This window comes from Clupea harengus, chromosome 12 (assembly GCF_900700415.2).
Source record: "Clupea harengus chromosome 12, Ch_v2.0.2, whole genome shotgun sequence".
NCBI classification, from domain to species: Eukaryota; Metazoa; Chordata; class Actinopteri; order Clupeiformes; family Clupeidae; genus Clupea; species Clupea harengus.
Window position 1 is genome coordinate 2,768,309 of NC_045163.1, and position 21,149 is coordinate 2,789,457.

At 41.1% G+C, this 21,149-nt stretch overlaps 3 protein-coding genes across 6 annotated transcripts; all 3 read right to left on the reverse strand.

Moving 5' to 3' along the window:
* Positions 1–50: 50 nt before the first annotated feature.
* Positions 51–1,844, reverse strand: LOC116222857 (vimentin-like). Its single transcript, XM_031577873.2, has 2 exons — positions 1,373–1,844; positions 51–1,082 (listed from the first exon to the last, which is right to left on the reverse strand). Exons 1-2 carry the CDS (start codon positions 1,842–1,844, stop codon positions 403–405), a joined length of 1,152 nt encoding a protein of 383 aa, XP_031433733.2. The 3' UTR covers positions 51–402.
* Positions 1,845–5,720: 3,876 nt separating this feature from the next.
* On the reverse strand, positions 5,721–7,475 carry LOC105905621 (vimentin-like). The gene is made up of 3 exons (XM_031577874.1): positions 6,904–7,475; positions 5,990–6,649; positions 5,721–5,749 (listed from the first exon to the last, which is right to left on the reverse strand). Exons 1-3 carry the CDS (start codon positions 7,373–7,375, stop codon positions 5,721–5,723), a joined length of 1,161 nt encoding a protein of 386 aa, XP_031433734.1. The 5' UTR covers positions 7,376–7,475.
* A 2,255-nt stretch (positions 7,476–9,730) lies between these two features.
* LOC105905654 (alpha-synuclein-like) lies at positions 9,731–14,279 on the reverse strand. 4 transcript variants are annotated; one of them, XM_031578311.2, is made up of 6 exons: positions 14,060–14,279; positions 13,454–13,597; positions 13,057–13,086; positions 12,255–12,397; positions 10,612–10,695; positions 9,731–10,460 (listed from the first exon to the last, which is right to left on the reverse strand). In XM_031578311.2, exons 2-6 carry the CDS (start codon positions 13,572–13,574, stop codon positions 10,449–10,451), a joined length of 390 nt encoding a protein of 129 aa, XP_031434171.1. In that variant the 5' UTR covers positions 13,575–13,597; positions 14,060–14,279; the 3' UTR covers positions 9,731–10,448. The 4 variants fall into 4 exon arrangements, with proteins under 4 accessions (XP_031434171.1, XP_031434170.1, XP_031434172.1 ...); XM_031578310.2 differs by having other exon boundaries at positions 13,454–13,600; XM_031578312.1 differs by lacking the exon at positions 14,060–14,279 and adding an exon at positions 13,712–13,732 and having other exon boundaries at positions 13,454–13,600.
* Between the last annotated feature and the right edge of the window lie 6,870 nt (positions 14,280–21,149).

Here is a 21,149-nt window from a genome sequence, read left to right on the forward strand (position 1 = left end):
ATGACAGACAGGCATGGAGTGTCCTGGGAGGGGTGGAGTTCCTTAGGCAGATTCCTGGATGGCTGGGTGGCTCTCGCCTGTGGAGGCAATAAGCACAGTAACATTAATATTTCATGCCATTCTGATTCTAATCATGTCTGGAGCACAACAGAAGTGGCAATGGGAAAGACTGTCCTCTACACAATTGACTTTGAATATAGGTGACCAAAAGAGTAAATTGGTTCTGTGGGCATTCAAAATAGCTTTTCCAGAGGAGTTCTGGTTTGAAGCTGTAACTCAGTTCAGGTCGTCAAAAATATTTGTCCATTATATGGGAGTGGGAAAATGGTAAGATCCTAAAATACAGACCCTAAGCATGGAAGTCAAAAATGCTTCTATGCCAAACAGTAATGTTGGATGTAGTTAAGTATGGGTGCTTTTACCTTCTGTAGCGATTCCCAGTCTCTTCTCCTCGCCTTCCAGCAGTTTCCTGTAGGTGGCGATCTCAGCATCGAGCTTCAGCTTGATGTGCAGCAGCTCTTGATAGTCCTGCATGTATTTGCTCATCTCCATCTTGGTCTCACAGAGCTGGTTCTCCAGTTGATCAATGATGTCCTCCAGCCCTGCCACCTTGTCTTGGTGATTTGCCTCCATGTCTTCCAGCTGCTGTTCCAGAGCAGAATTGCGAGCTCTCACGCCATCAATCTGATTCTGCAGTTCAGTCACCTGACTGTGGAAGGTGGTGATCTCGTCCTTCATGGTCTTCATCTTTTCCTCAGTTTTGCCAGCTGTTTGTTTCAGTGTGTCGAATTTGCCCTTGTACCACTTCTCTGCCTCCTGGACATTGCGAGCAGCCACGGACTCAATCTCAGCACGCATGTTGCGCAGGTAGGCCGCCAGGTCAGGCCGGTCTGAGTCCAGCTCCACAGTGACCTTGGAATCCTCAATCTGCTTCATGAGGTCAGCAACCTCTTCATCATGCAGCTTCTTCAAAAACTCAATTTCAGCCAGCAGCTGTTCCACTTGCCTCTCCAGGTCGGCTTTCTGCAGCGTGGCATTATCCACATCCTGACGGAACTCTTGCAGGATCATCTCAGCAGCCTCTGGAATTACAGATTGGGTAAGAGATAGTCAGCATTGCACTGCATTGTTGTAGAGCTGGCAACTCTAGACACTAGAAGAGCTATAAGACCTCACATCTTAGTTGCTCTTGGCTTACCACCTTGCAATATCACTTTAACTATTGCTTCAGTATTCCTAGTTGTAACAACCAAAGACCAAAGTATATACTGAATGATGCTAGGTAACAGTATTGATGGGTATGACCCATTTGCTATAACACTGATTAATAAACCAGCAAGGTTCTAGTTCTAGCTCATCCCTCTCAGCTTACCTTTGAGGGCCATCTCCTCCTCCAGTTTGAGCCTCCACACGTCTATCTCCTCCTCGATGTAACCCCTCTCAATGTCAGCTGCGCCCTTTTGTGCAGTCAGGGCCTCAATCAGATCCCTCACCTCCTTGAATTTGATCTCATACTCTTCTCCGAGCCCACTAGGGCCTCCCTTGAAGCGGCCCTGCAGTGCGGCCAGCTCTGCCTGCAGCTGGGCATTCCTCAGTTCCAGGGCCTGCACCTTCCCAATGTAACCGGCAAAGCGAACATTCACCTCATGCATTTCCTCCTTCTCGTTTGCATGCTGCTGGTGGATCTCTGTGCCAACCTCAACAGCAGACACACCACCCTGGTACCCATTACGACCGCGGCTGTAGGAGGATCCCTTACAGCGGGAAGGAGATGGACTTTGGACCCGCACACTGCTGGAGTTGATCACCGACAGGGACTTCTGGGAGTGTGAGGAGCCTCTCATGTTTCTGCCTTTTGTGTTCCTTGCTAGATAGTAGTTCCACCACAGAGAGAAGGACCTCTTCTTTGCGTGTTCCCCAGGAGCTACTGACAGTCCTGGTGTCTGATCCTTGGCTTATATAGAGCCACTAGAAATCTCACACCCCTCTTTGAAACTCTCGCAGGGTTTTGACATGTTTTAAACTGTAGCTCGCAGAAATCTGTATTTCACAGAAGGGTATCAAAATTCAGAAGATGCTTTTGAACAATATCATTGGAATTTATATATACTTCCTTTGTGTTGATTCTTCTACACCTTGTTGCCACAGGGCTTTTGTATCAATCTATTTTTACCACCATGCCTTATTGCAGTATAGCTAGAGACGGGCTAAACATGACATTAACACAATACTCCATTCACCTCAGGTACAGTCATTTACAGGGTGTGTTTCGTACACCAGTGTTTCATGAAAATGTATGATTTCCTTGTTGAATTTTATAAAGGGTAAGCTTTTCAGCATTTTTAATCACTTAACCAATTCATTATTTAGTTTAATCAGTCTGATTTATTTCTTTGAATACATATTCTGTTATATTTTTCCTTTTATCTTTGCAGACTGTCCTTGCTGGATACCTTTAAACCTTGTGAAGAGGTGTGCAGTTTTATATTAGGACACCTCTTCCACATCTTTTAGCCAATCAGGGTTGCACTGGACCATCTCCCTCTGAAGAACTACTATAAATGTGGCTGTTTCAGCCCAACCCTTCTTTTGCTCTGCCGCTCTGAAGACTGTGAATACAAACAGCTGTGTGTGTGAGTGATGGCCACATGAAAGAAGCCATGTCTTTAGGCACCTAGAAAAGCGCTATATAAGTTGAAAGTATTATTATTATTATTATTATTATTATTATGATTATGTCACAGTAGTCAATCTACATCTGGTCACTAGATTCATAGGTCCCCTCCATCAGTCATATGCAGATTATCCTTCTTCACACTCGAACGGCCAATTCAGATCTTCAGACTTGCACACTCAGGGGATTTCACATGTTTGTTGTTATTAAGTCTGAGACTTCTTACATCATTATATTTGACCAATGTTGAAATTGACAAACACACTATAGGTCTAGCCTGAACACGTCTGCAGATGATTCAACAGTACTTTTATGGATCGCTTACATCATACCTGAGAGGAGGAGTTAAGGAGTTGAGGCCTTGGCCTCAGTGTTCGGCCTATGACAGAATACTGGATGCCATAACAGCAGCAATGAGTATGTATGTTCATAAACTTTAGGCTATATGTCTATACAGTGGTTCTGTAGGCCAAGGGTTCGATGGATGCTGGATGCTGGCTCACAAAACAGCTTCAGACACATACAGCTATACAGCTATGTGGGTGGACTTGGACATGAAGAGTTTTTTATGGTTGAGATGATAACTGGACACTGGGCTAAAGCCATCTAGTTTGGCTGGGTATGTTGAAACATTTTCATTATTTTATATAAACATAGCACAAAAAGTAAGGAAATTTGTGTTTGGTAGATTATTTCTTTGTTGTAACATTGTTTCTTGGCAATACATTTTATACCGTTGGAAAGCATGTTTATTTCCCTTTTAAATGGTGCCACATTTGTAAGGAACATGCATTTGTGGGATGAGCAACACAGCTGAGTATGTGGGTAGCACCCAAGCAAAATGTGCCAAAATTCACTCTTGATTTGAGTTGTTTGGTGGATTGGATGATTGAACTCTCGATCAGTAACAAGGAACAAACAAGACTTATTGGCAATTTTACACTTTATTCATTTAATACACCGTCAGAGAGAGAATGGAATGGAGTCCAGACCTCAACCCAATTAAACACTTGTGGGATCAGCTTGGGCGTGCTGTACGTGTTAGTGACCAACACAACCACGATGGCTGACCTGCAACGACTCCTGGTTGAGGAATGGAATGCCATCCCACAGCAACGTGTGACCAGGTTGGTGACCAGCATGAGGAGGAGGTGCCAGGCTGTTGTGGCTGTGTATAGATCTTCCACCCAATCCTGAGCCTCCTGAGGGTGTATTAAATTAATAAAGTGTTACATTTCCAATATGTCTTGTTTGTTCCTTGTTACTGATCGAGAGTTCAATCATCCAATCCACCAAACAACTCAAAACAAGAGTGAATACCAACATGAGAATAAACCGTTTAGCATTGGCAGAGAATTTTGGCAAATTTTACTTGGGTGCTACCCACATAAACAGCTGTGCTGCTCATCCCACAAATGCATGTTCCTTACAAATGTGGCACCATTTTAAAGGGAAATAAACAGGCTTTCCAACGGTATAATATTTATTGCCAAGAAGCATTGTTAAAACAAAGAAATAATCTACAAAACACAAATTTCCTTACTTTGTGTGCTATGTTTATGTATGTTTTGTGAAGAATGCAATTTTCTAAAATATATCAAATGAAAAATTCATGTGTGTTGAAGGTATTGCTTCTAGTAAATGAGTAGACTGGTGTAACCTGGTCTATCAGGGCTTCAGCGCTATGTACCAAGAGTTCACAGTCTGAAAGCAACTCAGTGCAACTGCAGACTAAAAGCATGTTAAATGGATCGCTTACGTCATACCTGAGAGGAGGAGTTAAAGGCCTTGGCCTCAGTCTTAGGCTTTTGACAGAATACTGGCTGCCATAACAGCAGCAATGAGTATGTATGTTCATAAACTTTAGGCTATATGCCTAGACAGTGGTTCTGTAGGCCAAGGGTATGATGCCCAGGGAGCACACATGCTAGTGAAAAGGTACATCTGTATCCTACTGTAAGTTGCTTTGAATTAAAGTGTCTGATAAATGAATAAACCCACATTTCAGTTCTCGATGGATCTTTCAAGGCGCAGGAGACCTAGTTGTGATCACATTGTTGTTTCAGATATGTACCAATTTAATCACAGATATTTCTCCTAAAACAGTTTCACACAGAAATGAGATTATGAATGAGGCAGGTAAATGCACTTTATTGTGAAAATATGTGCCTCATCCCCAAACACCAGGGTTTTCTTGAGAGAGACAGAAGAGGTAATATTGAGATGTTTAAACATTTAGTAAAAACTGAGCATGATTTGTGACCCTGTTGAGATCTCTCCTTCAACACCACAGGAGATGTTTGGTCCATATAGAAATCTGAAAAGCAGGAGATTTAAGCCTAAATCTCACTTTTAATCCCATTGATTTCTAGCAGAAACTAAGGAGATGAAGATATCGCTCTCTTTAGATTTTCATTTATTATGGGTATGTAAATATAATTCATGCTTTTTGAGGCTGACCCTGGTAGCGGTCAAATCCAATACAATAATGACCGATCTGAAGTGTGCCATTTAACAAGAGCAGCCCACAGTCTTGTTGATTTGGTTAGGATTAGCATCTCCAGTGGAGAGCTTTTCAGATATTTTAACAATAATAGGCATGGTCTTATCTTTCCTTTGAGTTTGTGTTTGCTGTACAGTTCCAGCAAGTTGTACTGTGCAATACCGATAATTGTACGCAATTCCAGTTTAGACATGATTGCAGAAGGACATGTTGACTGTGTTCAGAAGTTCATTTGAAATATGTGGAAGTGGCTGCAGATGAAGTTTGTCCTGCGACACCCAAATCATACACAGACACCCAAGCACGAAAACACTGTAGAAACTGTAGGAGTGCACTCAAGTCAAGCTTTATTTTAAGTAGCACCTGGAAACACCTTCACATCAAACTCATCTTAGCTGTTACTCAAAATGGCGTAAGGAATGTGGGTTCCCCAGACAGTCGAGTTAGCCAGAGCATAACAGGACATGGGTGCGCTGCAGTGTTGGGTCTCTGGGAATGACAGACAGGCATGGAGTGTCCTGGGAGGGGTGGAGTTCCTTAGGCTCATTCCTGGATGGCTGGGTGGCTCTCGCCTGTGGAGGCAATAAGCACGGTAACATTAATATTTCATGCCATGCTGATTCTAATCATGTCTGGAGCACAACAGAAGTGGTAATGGGAAAGACTGTCCTCTGCACAATTCACTTTGAATATAGGTGACCAAAAGAGTAATGGAAAGGCAAGATGCTAAGCTACAGATGCTAACCATGGAACTCAAAAAAGCTTCTATGCCAAACAGTAATGTTGGATGTAGTTAAGTGTGGGTGCCTTACCTTCTGTAGCGATTCCCAGTCTCTTCTCCTCGCCTTCCAGCAGTTTCCTGTAGGTGGCGATCTCAGCATCGAGCTTCAGCTTGATGTGCAGCAGCTCTTGATAGTCCTGCATGTATTTGCTCATCTCCATCTTGGTCTCACAGAGCTGGTTCTCCAGTTGAGCGATGATGTCCTCCAGCCCTCCCACCTTGTCTTGGTGATTTGCCTCCATGTCTTCCAGCTGCTGTTCCAGAGCAGAATTGCGAGCTCTCACGCCATCAATCTGATTCTGCAGTTCAGTCACCTGACTGTGGAAGGTGGTGATCTCGTCCTTCATGGTCTTCATCTTTTCCTCAGTTTTGCCAGCTGTTTGTTTCAGTGTGTCGAATTTGCCCTTGTACCACTTCTCTGCCTCCTGGACATTGCGAGCAGCCACGGACTCAATCTCAGCACGCATGTTTCGCAGGTAGGCAGCCAGGTCAGGCCGGTCTGAGTCCAGCTCCACAGTGACCTTGGAATCCTCAATCTGCTTCAGGAGGTCAGCAACCTCTTCATCATGCAGCTTCTTCAAAAACTCAATCTCGGCAACCAGCTGTTCCACTTGCCTCTCCAGGTCGGCTTTCTGCAGTGTGGCATTATCCACATCCTGACGGAACTCTCGCAGGATCATCTCAGCCTCCGCTGGAATTATAGATTGGGTAAGAGATAGTCAGCATTGCACATCATTGTTGTAGAGCTGGCAACTTTAGACATTAGAAGAGCTATAAGACCTAGCATCTTAGTTGCTCTTGGCTTGCCACCTTGCAATATTACTTCAACTATTGCTTCATTGTTTCTAGTTTTAGCAACCAAAGACCAAAGTATATACTGAATGATTTCAGGTAACAGTATTGATGCGTATGACCCATTTGCTACAACACTCCCTCTCAGCTTACCTTTGAGGGCCATCTCCTCCTCCAGTTTGAGCCTCCACACTTCCACCTCCTCCTCGATGTAACCCCTCTCAATGTCAGCTGCGCCCTTTTCTGCAGTCAGGGCCTCAATCAGATCCCTCATCTCCTTGAACTTGATCTCATACTCTTCTCCGAGACCACTAGGGCCTCCCTTGAAGCGGCCCTGCAGTGCGGCCAGCTCTGCCTGCAGCTGGGCATTCCTCAGTTCCAGGGCCTGCACCTTCTCAATGTAACCGGCAAAGCGAACATTCAGCTCCTGCATTGCCTCCTTCTCGTTTGCATGCTGCTGGTGGATCTCTGTGCCAACCTCAACAGCAGACACACCACCCTGGTACCCATTACGACCGCGGCTGTAGGAGGATCCCTTACAGCGGGAAGGAGATGGACTTTGCACCCGCACCCTGCTGGAGTTGCTCACCGATAGGGACTTCTGGGAGTATGAGGAGCCTCTCATGTTTCTGCCTTTTGTGTTGCTTGCTAGATAGTAGTTCCACCACAGAGAGAAGAGCCTCTTCTTTGCGTGTTCCCCAGGAGCTGGCTGACCTTGCTACTGACAGTCCTGGTGCTGGATCTTTGGCTTATATAAGGCCACTAAGAATCTCACACCCCTCTTTGAAACTCTCGCAGGGTTTTGACATGTTTTAAATGTGGATCATGACACCCCATTGGAGGGCCTGGGCTGCACATCTCATTAGCTTGCACTGCATTGTTAGTGGCACGGCACGCGAAGCCTGCGCAGCCTTCACGACCTGATGCCACATAGCAATGTCAGTGCGTGTGCCCACCATTTTACACTCTCGTCTCACTCAGAGCAGCCACTGGGATGCCAGGGCATCTTCCTACAGCACTGGGAAACAGTGACGTGCCTCGACCACGAACCCTGATCTCAATACACATCTCTGACCTTCCAACACGAGCAGAGCATTCCCCCTTCCATCGAAATAATCAAGATGTCAGACAGTATTTCTAAAAATATCTGTGTTTGCATGATAACACTGACAATTTTAACTTGGGGAGACTAATGGGTTTTTTACACTCAATCAGCTGTGTGTATGTTTTATTTTGTTTTATATTGTATATTGTGCTTTCTTAATCTTCAAACAACTTTCATTAATGTCTACTTCCGTAACAGTCATAATACAGAAATAAAATGTATTTCATCTTGTAATTTATTTAAATGTAAATGATAATTTTGACAAGAAACATTTCGATGTCATTATGTGTTGAGTCATTCTAGTCGTTTCTTAGGCTGACTATTTCAATTTTGCAGGCATTGTCTTGAAACACCAATAGCATAAGTGTCCCTACTCTAGCAAAAGTGTTTGTTGGTCTCATTTATGATCTCTCTATGTTTATGGATTTACCAGATTAAAAACAAAAAGGAAGCAATCCATGGCAGTTATATAAATTGATGTATTAGAATTTATTCATGAATGATCATTCATTCCACATCTCCAATATTTTTGCAAAAGAAAATATCTGTTTTTGTGTATAAACAATGAAACAGCCCTTCACTTCAATCTTCTTAGTCCTATACTGTGTGTTAGCTTTGGTCCTCTGGGTGCTTCTTGGGGCAGGGCTGATACAATCTCTAGAGCGCATGCTAATTGCCATGGGGGCCTATGCTGTCACCGGTGTCATGGCGACCACCATCCACAATGCAACTGCACCACATCTCCTGAGATCAGGCACGGAGAAGCACAGTGGTTATTACCAGGGTCTGCCTATCAGCCATTTTAAAAGACGGAATATATAAACTTTTGGCTTTACTGCCTTGACTGTACTGCTTAGGTTTTGGTTAGGCTGAGCAGTGCATTCAAACATTGGTGATTGCTTAGTTTTTATATGAAAAATTGTAGCCATATCTTCACAATTTAATACAGACTTCGCAAGATAGCAGTAAAGTTCAGTGTGAGCTGCCATATGATCATGATTTAATCAATCCACTGCACTTTGCTCAAAAACTTTAAACCCACACTTGGCCCTTCTGTGTATGCAAAGTGTTTATTTGCAGTATGGTTAGTTCATGTTTTCAACATATTGTATGTGTGAATGGTTATGTGTATCATTATCAGATCATTCAAAAATAGCAATATTTCATGAGTTCAACAGTATTTTATGTAGAAAGAGTAACGGTACTGGGAAATCTTCAAGTTGATATCGCATTGACAGATTCTATACTGTATTAACTGCTGATACTGACACCATCAGGTACTGATGGACCTCATGTCGTGTTCCTCATAATGTGTCTTCGCTGCAAAGTTAACAAATGAGATGAGAAACATTTCAGTATCGTTCTTAATAAAACATTTCCACAGGGACTTATTACTAGCTCTATTTCCATTCTGGACACTAAGACACTTGGTTCCCCCTGGGTCTCTGTGTTCCTACAGACAGGCTGCCTACACATGCTGAATATGTGTTTACTGTGTTAATGGTCTTATTCGCTTACACATCCTTTCAATGACCAAAGAACATTCTTTTCAGGTGCTTTACTAGACTTAAACAACTCAATGCAAAGCGGCATGGCCCGGAAAACTCCCTTTTGACAGGATGACACCTAGCTCATGTGGGCGTTTCCTAAGAACGGGAGATGAAATACCTCAAATGCCAAAGATATGATAAAGGTCTCCAATAATATGGTCCACAGTATATCCAAAATATGGGTTGTAATTAAGAAACAATGTGACACAGCTATAGTTATATCACAATTAAATTGATAATGAAACAATGACATTTGACCACCGTCACGTTATTCATTCATTCATTACTTTATTCCAGTCTGTACTGAGTACAGGGCAAGTCTTGATATTTGTAATTATATATTTATTTAAACATCCAACATTTTAAATAATATGACAGGCAAATGACGTTATTTACTCCATGCCAGTTGTATCAGATTCCATGTACTATACACCCACATTGGAAACATAGAAAATACATAAAAGTACCTCAGCACTATGTAGCACACAAAAATAGAATATATTGAAAAGTAATTTCATGTCATCCATAATAATAGACACTTAGGTGTAGGTTGCCATCTATTTTATATGTACCTTGTATTTTCAATTCACTTCAATGCAGCCCACTGCAGTGAAAATCAGCCTGTAAGTTGCACTCAAGTTGCAAGGAGCATCAGCGGTGGATTAGCATTAGCAGACTGACATTTGTATATTTTGTTTTAATCCCAGAGCAACAATTTCCACAGAACAAATACTCTCCTCTGACCAGTCACATAAGATAGCGCCTGGTTCAGGGACACAAACACACAAACACACACACACACACACACACACACACACACCTCTACATGTACACATGTGCCATCCTCAGAGCTAACACAGAACATGGACGAACACCCACAAATGCACTCCCACACGTACAAGGATTATTTTCACTTGCACACATAGACACACACTGAATCAACTCCATAGAGAACCACGACAAGGCAAAAGGGAACTTGGCAGAGTAACATGGAATGTTCTGGTCACTGAACTCTTGACTCCAACGAAGAAGCACAAGGCAGATCACTGAATGTCCTGAGAGATACAAAAAAAATGTGTCAGGAAAATCTGTAGTTTAAGGATTTGATTTCAGGGTATGATATAATATTCATAACATATCAAAAGAAACAAGAAAATTAAAGTATAACACATTTCATTAAAGACTAAAAAATAAATAAATGGATACCTCAGTGGCATTGTCACAGCTGTTGTCAGCCTCAACCTGAGACTCCCCTGCATTCTCTACTGGCACCTGCTTGGCCTCTTCATCCTGTGTGGACACAAGTACAGCCTTCACTTGATGTCCACCATAGCATTCAGATAATGAAAGGTGCACTATAGTGATCCAAGGTGGACAAGGGGGGATCCCTTGATTTCTTTTGAACACATAACTGCATGTTTGTATACATGGAAAGAAGTGCATTTGTTTTGTTGAAAAATAGCATCATGTTGTTAAGAGGTTTGTGGATTTCTTGAGCTGATTACCAAGAGATGAAGAGCTTATAATCCAAACTGGGGGCAGCCAAGACAAGACACACACTGCGAAAATGAGGCCTTGATTAGCATTTGGCATTGAGATGACCTTTTCTAATGAGGCACAGGCAGGTGTGGGTCTCACCATCTTCAGTGAAATGGGTGCAGATGAGAAATCTGTATGTTCCATTTTCAGAGATGTAAGTGACCCTTTTTTCCTTGTGAGCTGCTCGATATCTTCAGTAAAGCCCTGTCCTACGGTATATTTATATATACATAAATGTGAGTGACACACTTCCCTGCTATTTATGGAAAACTGTTTTGTGAGGGCTTGCTTGCTTGGGCATGTGTGTGTGTGTGTAGGTTAAATCACAAACAGCACATGGTTAATGTGCAGCTTCTCCTGCTTCTCCATTTAACACCGCCTACTGCTTCACCATCTGTTCACGGAGGGGAGCCTGAGAGCCTGTCTCACCACAGCACCAGGCCCTCACTGTTCCATCCTCCTGCCTCTTTTACACAAGGAGGACGGCTGTCTAGACTGGGGCACCGTTCATCGGACTTTACATAAACACTGATCGTCTATGTAAAACAACTTGACAAACTACATACCTTCACACAGATTCTCTGTCAGAGCTCATTTTTTTGTACTGGTAATCTGCTATATTTTAAGATGGAATGAATCACCTTCGAAGCCGTTCTTACTTTTTTTTTTTGTTACAAGAGAAGCCACTACACTACAGCAGAGAGGCCATATCTCATGTTTCAAATCTATTCAACCCTCCTTCCTGCTTCCTCCTATCTTCCGCATGACACATCATCTCTCACTCTCTCCATTAGATGGCATGTGTTGACAGACAGATGGAAGGAAGGATTGATTGATTTGTGCAGCATTTCCACCTGCTGTTTGTTGTGAAATTACTTCTCTTCCCCAAATAAAACAGAAGGAAATATTTCCTCCTAAAACCCTTCCCCTCCTCTGCAAGCCAACTTACTCACTGCTGACAACATCTGTGGCCATTTTACTGAACCACCTGAACACAGACCCAATGACGAAGTCTATTCAACTTTCCAAACTCTGAAATATAACTATGGTGAACATAATGGCTTGGTTTGACAATAGCTCGTAACCTGAAACAAAAATGTCTCCTGTTACCCGAGAGCCTAGCCATGCCCTAACACAACAGAACTAAACCAACACCACCTCTGGATGATGTAATCTATATCAGAGCTTTTGTCACTGAGAAAAGAAATAGGGGCATTCCCAGGACTGTGAAAGCAATGAAACAGAATATCTTCCTCACTGGTTTTGGTGTGTCCATCTTGACCAGTCCTGAATCAGAATATCTTACTCACTGGTTTTGGTGTGTCCTTCTTGACCAGTCCTGTTGCAGCAACGATGTTCCCAGCACCTTCCACTGTTTTTTGGGCAACAGCTGTGACTCCATCCACCATGGCACCACCCACATGTGACACCCCAGAAACAGTCTTCCCAGCCACTGGGAGGCAGACACAGATACATTATCACAGAGCCCAAGCAGACTACAGCAGAAATCTAAAGTGAATTCATTGTTGTAAGTGTTTTAGAATGGATTTATACATCATAGTTCTGAAACACTTCTGTACATCACATCTGCTTTTTTTACATTCACTTTGGAAAAATGATTTGCTTTCTAAAGCCATTTCACCCTTATTAAAATACTACAAACTTTATGCTTTGGTAAACACGAGTTTGAGAGTACCATAGCCAAACCTCTACAAAATAATTTGAAGATACAGGGCCCCTATCTATCTATCTATCTATCAACCTGTCTACACAGTGACATTCTGCTTGTTGATTTGGTGATAGAATTATATTTTAGGGGACTATATTTGTATCACGTGTAGAAGTACTACATGGATGTATTCTGTGATTATGAAATAGATTATGCATAAATGTGATTTTATGTTATCACAATAGCACACTTAAAGAAAACAGGCACCTTCATACCTAATGAGGCAAGACAAAACAGCTGGCACCTCCAGCATGCCATTGAGCCTGTGTCACTCTACAAGATTAGTTAACATTCCAGATCTAACATTGGAAGGTGGCAAATGAATGACTTCTGCAGAGTTCTCTGAAGGATTGGCATTTGTCACAAGTCATATGTAGGCCTACCTGTTGTGACTCCATCCACTGTTTTAGTGCCTATTAAAAAAAGGAAAAACATTAAAACATAAAACCATCATCTCGCTCTTTAACAAACCAAACAAAGGATAAAAACAGCAAATTTAAGTGAATTGTTTTGGGAATGCCCGAGCATTCAATGGCCACTGACTAGAGAACATGACACTTGGTTAACTACATGGATCTGGTATCCTACATCAGGGCATTCAGACAGGATCCGGTCATTGAAATTTCAAATCGTGCCTAGAGAGTGGCTTAATCACTCAACTATGACTCAATAAATCAGGTATCTTAATTCCATTAAAAACAAACATTTGATAGTCACTGCAGAATTAAATCAGTTGATTAAAGGCAGATATTAGACCTTTCGCGGCTGATTTTCACGTACCAACAAAAATGACCCCATCTTTAGTCATTCCAGCTGCTCCTGTCACTCCCTGTTTGGTCTTCTCTGCCGCAAACACAACCCCATCCTTGGCTTTCGAAAATCCTTTCTTAAACACGTCCATGACGAGTCCAAATGGACCACGAACTGCTTAGAAGATGACACAACGTGTGCAATTAGTAATGGTAAGTTTGAAGCTTCATCATACGGAGAGTCCCCGCCCGATGTCACCGCCTACTCATTCTCTCTAATCCAGTTTACCTTGTAGAACTCGTTATCAAATCTCCACGTCGTGCACCTGTTTGAATTGCTCTGTGTTAAGCCTAACCTGCACAGCTGCAGACAATTACTTGTTTGTTCCTGTTAATGCATTAGAAGAGACACACAGATGTTAAATAGGGGCTATACCTCGACCCACTTTAAATGTTTAAAATCAAAGAATGTAAACTTATTTTTCTTTATTACATGCTGTAAGCTTCCATTATGTCTAACATTGGAATTGCTCCTGTGTTTCAATTTAGCCTGTCGAGGAGTTTAAAGCCTCCCACTACAATCGTTAATAATTACTGACATGGTAATACTTAGTGACATAGTAGACTCCTCACCCACCTGTTCGCTTCTTTCCTCGAGATGAATGAATGTAGTATAATGTGACGTTGCACCTCGATGCGTCTAAATGTATTATTCCACGTTTAACGGCCGCGCGGTATTGATTATGTCTTAGCGTATGTCCCCTGTATCAAACTGGTCCTTTGGTGTCCACGCTGTGAGCGCGTGATCGACGGATGGTGCTGATGCGAGCTTGACAAGCAATGGCTGTAGCCTGATGGTTGTGCCTCACATGGCCGTGTCGCTCTCAGACAAGCACAAGCGTGTGTGTGTGTGTGTGTGCGTGTGCGTGTCTGTGTGTGTCTGTGCGCGGGTTTCAGTACCACTATCAATATTTTTGTAAATTACTTCGCTGCTAACCCATTTAACAATCCCTCTTCAGCAGCCATCATGACAGCTAGAGGCCTATGTTTTATTTATACTTAGCAACGCAAAGGTCCAACTGACATCACTTGAAAAACACAAAACCTTTTGTTAATTATTATTGTTTGATTTACAGTAATGTTATTGTGAGGAATGTGAGCAGCACAATTACGCATATCCTCCTTGGAACCATGATAAATTAACAGAATAGCTCAAAATAGTAAGAGAGTATGCATGAAAAACATATGTCAACTATAGAGGACAAAAGTCTATGGGTTGGTTGTCAGGTTACAGCCGGAGGTTACAGATGAGAACAATGAGTCATTAATTGTGATGTTAATTGTGCTTGTTCCTAATTGAGGTACCCTCCATGTTGTCTGTCAGTTTGTCCTTGGGAGACATATTTGATGGAAACTCATTATCTGCAAATGCTACTCTCTCCCAAGCTTGATTTCATTACATTCGTCTTCTGTACACACTGATCTTATTACTCATTTGAGAAATAAATAAATGGGCCTGTAATGTGGGTGCAATAAAAGTTAATTTGTGGTACGCTATGGTGTGTAAAAAACAGAACCATGTTTGTCCTTGCAAGGGTCCAGTGTGGTCTGGCAAATGTACACAGTGTAGTAGGATACCTATTTCTCAAGGCTGAAGTCATGGCTTGCAGTCACTGAAGTGTATTAAAAAAATTGTCACCTCATTGTGGCTGAGACACAAACATTGAATGGTTGTATTAATTGCTCCTGATAGAGGGCTTGCTTTCAATGGGTATTGCACTATTTACTTTCAGGAAATGAGTTTGTTGGTTGATCTGATTGCTTTCCATATTCCCCCGCCCCCCTGTGTCATTTTCTCTCTCCTCTGTGAAATCACCTCCTACACTGTACGTCTCAAATCCTTTTCTGTCTCAGACATCACATGCTCAAGGTCTTCCTCTCCTTCATGGCCCTGTGTGCGTTTCAATTGGTGCACATTCTTGAGCATGAGTTTGTTCTTCTCTTTGTCTTGTCTAGAGGATGCTGTCATGGAAACCGGGTTCATTTCTTTGCTCTTATATTATGATGTTTCCCATTTTAGAATGTGACTGTCAACACTGATGTTATCTTTATGTTAAAGACTACAAAAGCACAACAATATATAGTGATCAGATCATTAGTGCTTCCCAGTCAGTAATGATAATGATGATGGTGATGATCATTATTATTATCAAAGTGTAATTTAAGAATAACTTCATGTTATTCTTTTGGTGTTATTCTAGTGGTGTACTTTTGTTTGGCACACCTATTTGGGACTTGATATCACTACGAATCCACACATACATTCTAAGAGTTCCCAATGCTATTTCTATTCTGATACTGTTTCAGATAGTTGCCGAGGCTAGCAGTAACCTGTCCTTCTTCGGCTCATCCCATGGACCTTAGTTCTTGGTTTTACATTATTATTTTATTTGTATGTCACTTGTAACTATGCCACATGTAATAATAAACGGGGAAAAACTGACTTCAAAACCTGTTGACGTTCTGGTGCTTTTCATTTGTGTTGTGAGTGCCTAACATCACAGCTGTGGAACATGAGCATCTTCAGTGTTGATTGTGGCACTTATGTTCGGATATAGGATGATTATTTGTTGAAATGAGAGATTAGGCCTGTGATGTTTCAAATTGATCATCACGGCCACCTACCCACTAAAACATTGCTGCTACACGTCCTTTGATTTGTGAAGCAGCCACTTCCATGTCATTAATTAAATACCCAAAAGTGTTTTTTAGCAGGAAAAACTCTAAATAGACTGGTCACAGTACTACTGCTTTAACAGCAGCAAAGGTGCTTATTTCTATCGTCTGTGGAGATAGTGTGGAATCTTGTGCTGAGAAAAGAAAGGGGAGGACACGAAACGACAGAGGATATTAAAGGGCATAGAAGGGAAAGTAATAGATAAAAGAGAAGAGCCGTGGAGGAAGGTGCACAGAAGTGCAGACATAAAACAATCGGAAAACATAAGAAAAGAGACAGAAGCAATAGAGAAAGTTGGAGAGGTGAAATGAGTAGAACAGGAGACGAGTAGTTATTCTCTGTCTTTCTGCCAACAACAGAGGGAAAATTGACAACATCATCATTTATCAGTGTCTGTTGGGTCTTTTGTGTGAACTGGTGTCATCAGTCAGAGGAGGATAGTGCCAAGTCTGCTCCGTGCTGCATAGTCTTTTTGAAAACATAGCTCTTGCTTGGTGTACGGACCTGGACCTCCAGGGTCCAGGATACACAAGAGACACAAGACTCTGAAAAGGAATTTGTACTGATTATTTACAGTCATATACATTTACTCATGAATGGTCATTATGCCATTGGTTATTGATAACATGACTCTAATAACATGGAGATGATGGACGGGTTCAATCCTGCTATGCTCATGTACATGTTTTTCTGTGCAACTTTGTGTCTCCAAGCCATCATCCAAACATCCTCACTCTCATGTATGGGAGGATAAGGAGATTGTCACAGAAGCAGCATGAACCGATACAATCAATCAGGTGAACATAGTGTAGGGAGTTATCCGAAGGGTTGACATTTATTTGTGTGGGTCAACTGAAACTACACTGGAAAATAAAGGTTTAGCAATATCCCAGTAGGCTATTTATTCTTTTGAGCACAATAATAAAGGGAAATTCATTTTCTCAGGGTTACGACTTTGCAGGACTTCTGATAACAGACAAAACATCCTTGCAAGGCCTCTGACTGGGGAACTGGAAAGCCTTAGAGTTTATCACACAGGAATTCACTGTGAGGCTGACATTTTACAAAGGTGCAGTAACTCCCACGTATCCTTTACGGAGATGAAAGACAGGACGAGGTTGTCCTGAGCAATGATGTCCTAAGCCAAATGCTATGGGGGAAGAGGAAACCTGTGGATAAAGAACATACTAGTATGATCAAGAATGTCCACCCAGTTGTGAATGACCTTTAATGGGTTTGGGGTGTGAATCAGTAGGATTTATGCAAAAGGTTGTCAATGTCTGGCCCATGCTAGGGACTATGCCAGAATTCCTATAATGGAGACAAGGACTATGCAACAACACTGTGCAAACCAGCCAGCAGAGGTCTATCCACTGAGTATTGACCAAGAGTGGTTTGGATAGGACAGACTATACTGCACACTGAGCAGTACAATGAAAGAATGCATTATCCTGTGGCTAGACTTGATGATCTGATGTATGTCATTTTGACTATACTGTACATGGTGTCTGGTTAAAAAACATGAACGACCGGAAATGCTGGGGGGGAAGGTCAGTTAAAGTTACAATCTACAATTCTGGTGAAAGTTTGTTGATATTTGAGATGAATATTCAATCAAATGACAGCCTTCCTCTCTGTGCTCCCATCGCAACATGTTTATTGGCTGGAATCGTATATAGCACTTTGTTTATCTCCCATCTACAGAGCCAAGACGGTGTACGAACACCGTGAGGAGTGATTCACTGAATTTGACAAAAAGTGTATTAGATTAGAATCGCGGACTGTACATTTAGAATGATACCAATAATGAAAAACCACTGACTGGAACGTGTTGACTATACGTGTTGAAACTGCACGGGACAACATAATGTAGAGTGTGGTAAATAAATACGGAAACAGTTACTCTAGTCTCTACATTACTCTATTACATTATGAAATCCATGAAATGACCAAGTACTATAATACAGTTGCTTAGAGTACTAAAGGGAATGACACTTGAGGATTTATATGAATGATGAACAAAAAATATTTAAATATTGTGTATTACAAAAAAATATTAATGGGCAACATTGTGTTCTCTTTCCACACCAGTCAGAGACCTGAGACAGATAGGCTGTTTTTTTTAAGCACAAGTGAAAACAAAACTTCATTATGCAATTGTAACAAAAGACTCATGTGATGTCCACCAGATATATATAATTCCCATTAAAAATGACTTTTAACAACTTATCTCTTTTGAAACACTGCCACCTACTGGAAATTATATCCACACAAAAACAGAGTAGTAATGCAACACTATACTTACTACACTACACTTACTTACTTTTGTTAGTATCATTCTACAATTCTAATTAAAGTTTCTTTGAAAAGAAACATCTGATAAAAAACTAAACCTAATTCAACTATGATTAATGATTATACTTGAAAGAATACGCAAAGTAGTTTTGTGTGTTGCTCATCTCAAAATAACGTACAGCAGGTCACTATAGATTACATTCAGGTAAGAGTATTTTAAAAGACTAGTATTTATCTGAGGATTACTTTTCTTGCTCCATGGGCAGTCTCTCTTTTTTTGAGAAAGCAAAACAGACAGAAGAGCAGTAGTTGGCTGGATGAGTTGAGCTGGATGTGTTTTTGCTGGGTAACCTCAGGTTCATGCTCAGACACCAGCCTTCTCGACCACAAGATACTCTGTTCTTAGGGCCGTGTTGGCCAGCACAGATAGCATGTGTTCATTGTGCCTGGCTAAGACCTGTGTAGTCTTGCCTGTAATCCAATTTACAAAAAGCAAGTGATTTTGCAGTTTCTCTTCAACAAAATATACCTCAGAATTTTGTTATCTGCTATTCTGACACCTTCAGGCATTTCAACAGTGCCCTCCAAAATGATTGGCATCCTTAATTTGTGGAGGGGAAAATTTAACTGTTTACCAAATGTTGTCTTTACTTAGCAATGAAAGAAAAGATATCAATTCCCATTTCAATTTTAAATGAACCCATTACCACAAGATACATGTCACAGGTGATCACAAACGAAATCTTATTCTGAATAACATGTGTGTAATTATTTGCATCCCCTCATTGAGTATTTTGTGCAACCCCCTTTTGCCAACAGAACAGCACTGAGTCTTCTCTTGTAATGTCTTATAAGACTTGAGAATGCAGAAGAGGGGATTTCCAACCATTCCTCAACGCAGAATCTCTCCAGATCTTGCAGAGTTTTGGGTCTTCCCCTGTGCATTCTCTTCTTGAACGCAGCCCACAGGTTTTCAGTTGGATTTAGGTCAGGGGACTGGGATGGCCATGGCAAAAGCTTGATTTTGTGTTCATTTAACCACTTTTGAGTGGATTTTGATGTGGATTTTTGGATCGTGGTCCTGCTGGAAGATCCAACCATGACCAACAGCGAATACTACAACACTCAACCTAAAAAAATGTATAAAGGGAGACAAAAAATGTCATGGCATCCTTCTCAATCTTTTTGTTAATGACAAAAATGTAGAAGACTGACATAACGTCACAAACAAACTGAATATGTTTTACAAATACCCTGCAATTTGCAAACAAACAGAATGTGATTTATAAATGCCCCACGATTTGCAAATATGCACACCATGCTTTACCAATACAAAACGCACATCTCAAACAATCATAGTGCACTTTGCAAATACAAGAAACAATGTGTTTTGCAAATAAAAATGCCACGAGCAAACAAACAAAGGACAGGTTCCACAAATGTAACAAAAAAGTAGCATTTTTATTTGCAAAACACATTGTATTTTTGTATTGTATAAACAAATCATATAATAATTTATACCCAGGTTCAACACCAGATTATGCATTATACTTACAGTCCTTAAGTGGTAAACTGTTGATGACAGCAATGTCCACAATGTGGAGGTAAAACGTTTTCTACTATTTTTGTATTTTCTTTTTAGGTTTCTTCTAAGTATTTAATATTTCTTCTTATGTGTCAATGCCCCAATGTACTTACTATAACCTTTAATCACAATGTACTTACTATAACCTTTAATCACAATGTACATAGGTATAATACCCTCCTCATATCCCTCTCAATCCTATCAGCAATAAGCTGTACCTTCTTCATAACAATGTAAGAAGGTAAGACTCATTTTCCAAATCCTAGGGAAGCTTATCAACTTCCTACTCTAACAAAGGGTGCCTCGAAAATACTTTGGTAGAATCATTGACATTTTCAACAGTAACACCAACCTGCCCTGGATCACCTCCAATCCCCCCCCCCCCCCCCCCCCCCCCCCCCCCCAGTGAAAAAGGAAATCATTGACTGCTTAAATTTCCCATTTCTTGCACTTCCTAAACACTTAGGCCAACTTAAAATGAGTTACACATGGGGTCATGCTTCATGTATCGTTCCTGAATTCAAATTTCTTGGGGTGCCAATAATTATGACAGGCGATTTATTTAAACATTTCACTAATGGTTGTTTTATTCTCAGACTGAAATAAACAGACTATGATTTTCTATTTTCAATATAAAATCAAGATTAATAAGATTCAATAATCTTTAGAAGATAATACACCTCTCTGTGATCCAAACACCTGCACTTAGATTTGTCTGTCTATGTAACATTTTTTAAATAATCTTCCAACTAGTATCTGTTTTCTTTTGCCCATGTTAGTCTCGGATATGGCTTTTTCTGAAACTCTCCCTAAAACACCAGCATTCCAGAGCCCCTTCACTGTTGGAGATAAAACTTGTGTTTTTAAACGTGTGTTTTCTGGGTACTTTCTAATAAAGACACCAGCTGAGAACCTGTGAGGCATCTGTTTTTATCCACTTGCACAGTTCGAGAATCCCACTTCTCTTTGTATCCTGGTTAGAGATATCCTTAGTTTTTTTTTGCCAATTTCTTGCATGGAATGGCCTTCATTTCTTACAATTATCACAGATTGACTAATTCCTGAAGAAAGTTCTTTCTGTCTGATACATTTTAGGTTATTTGTATTAAA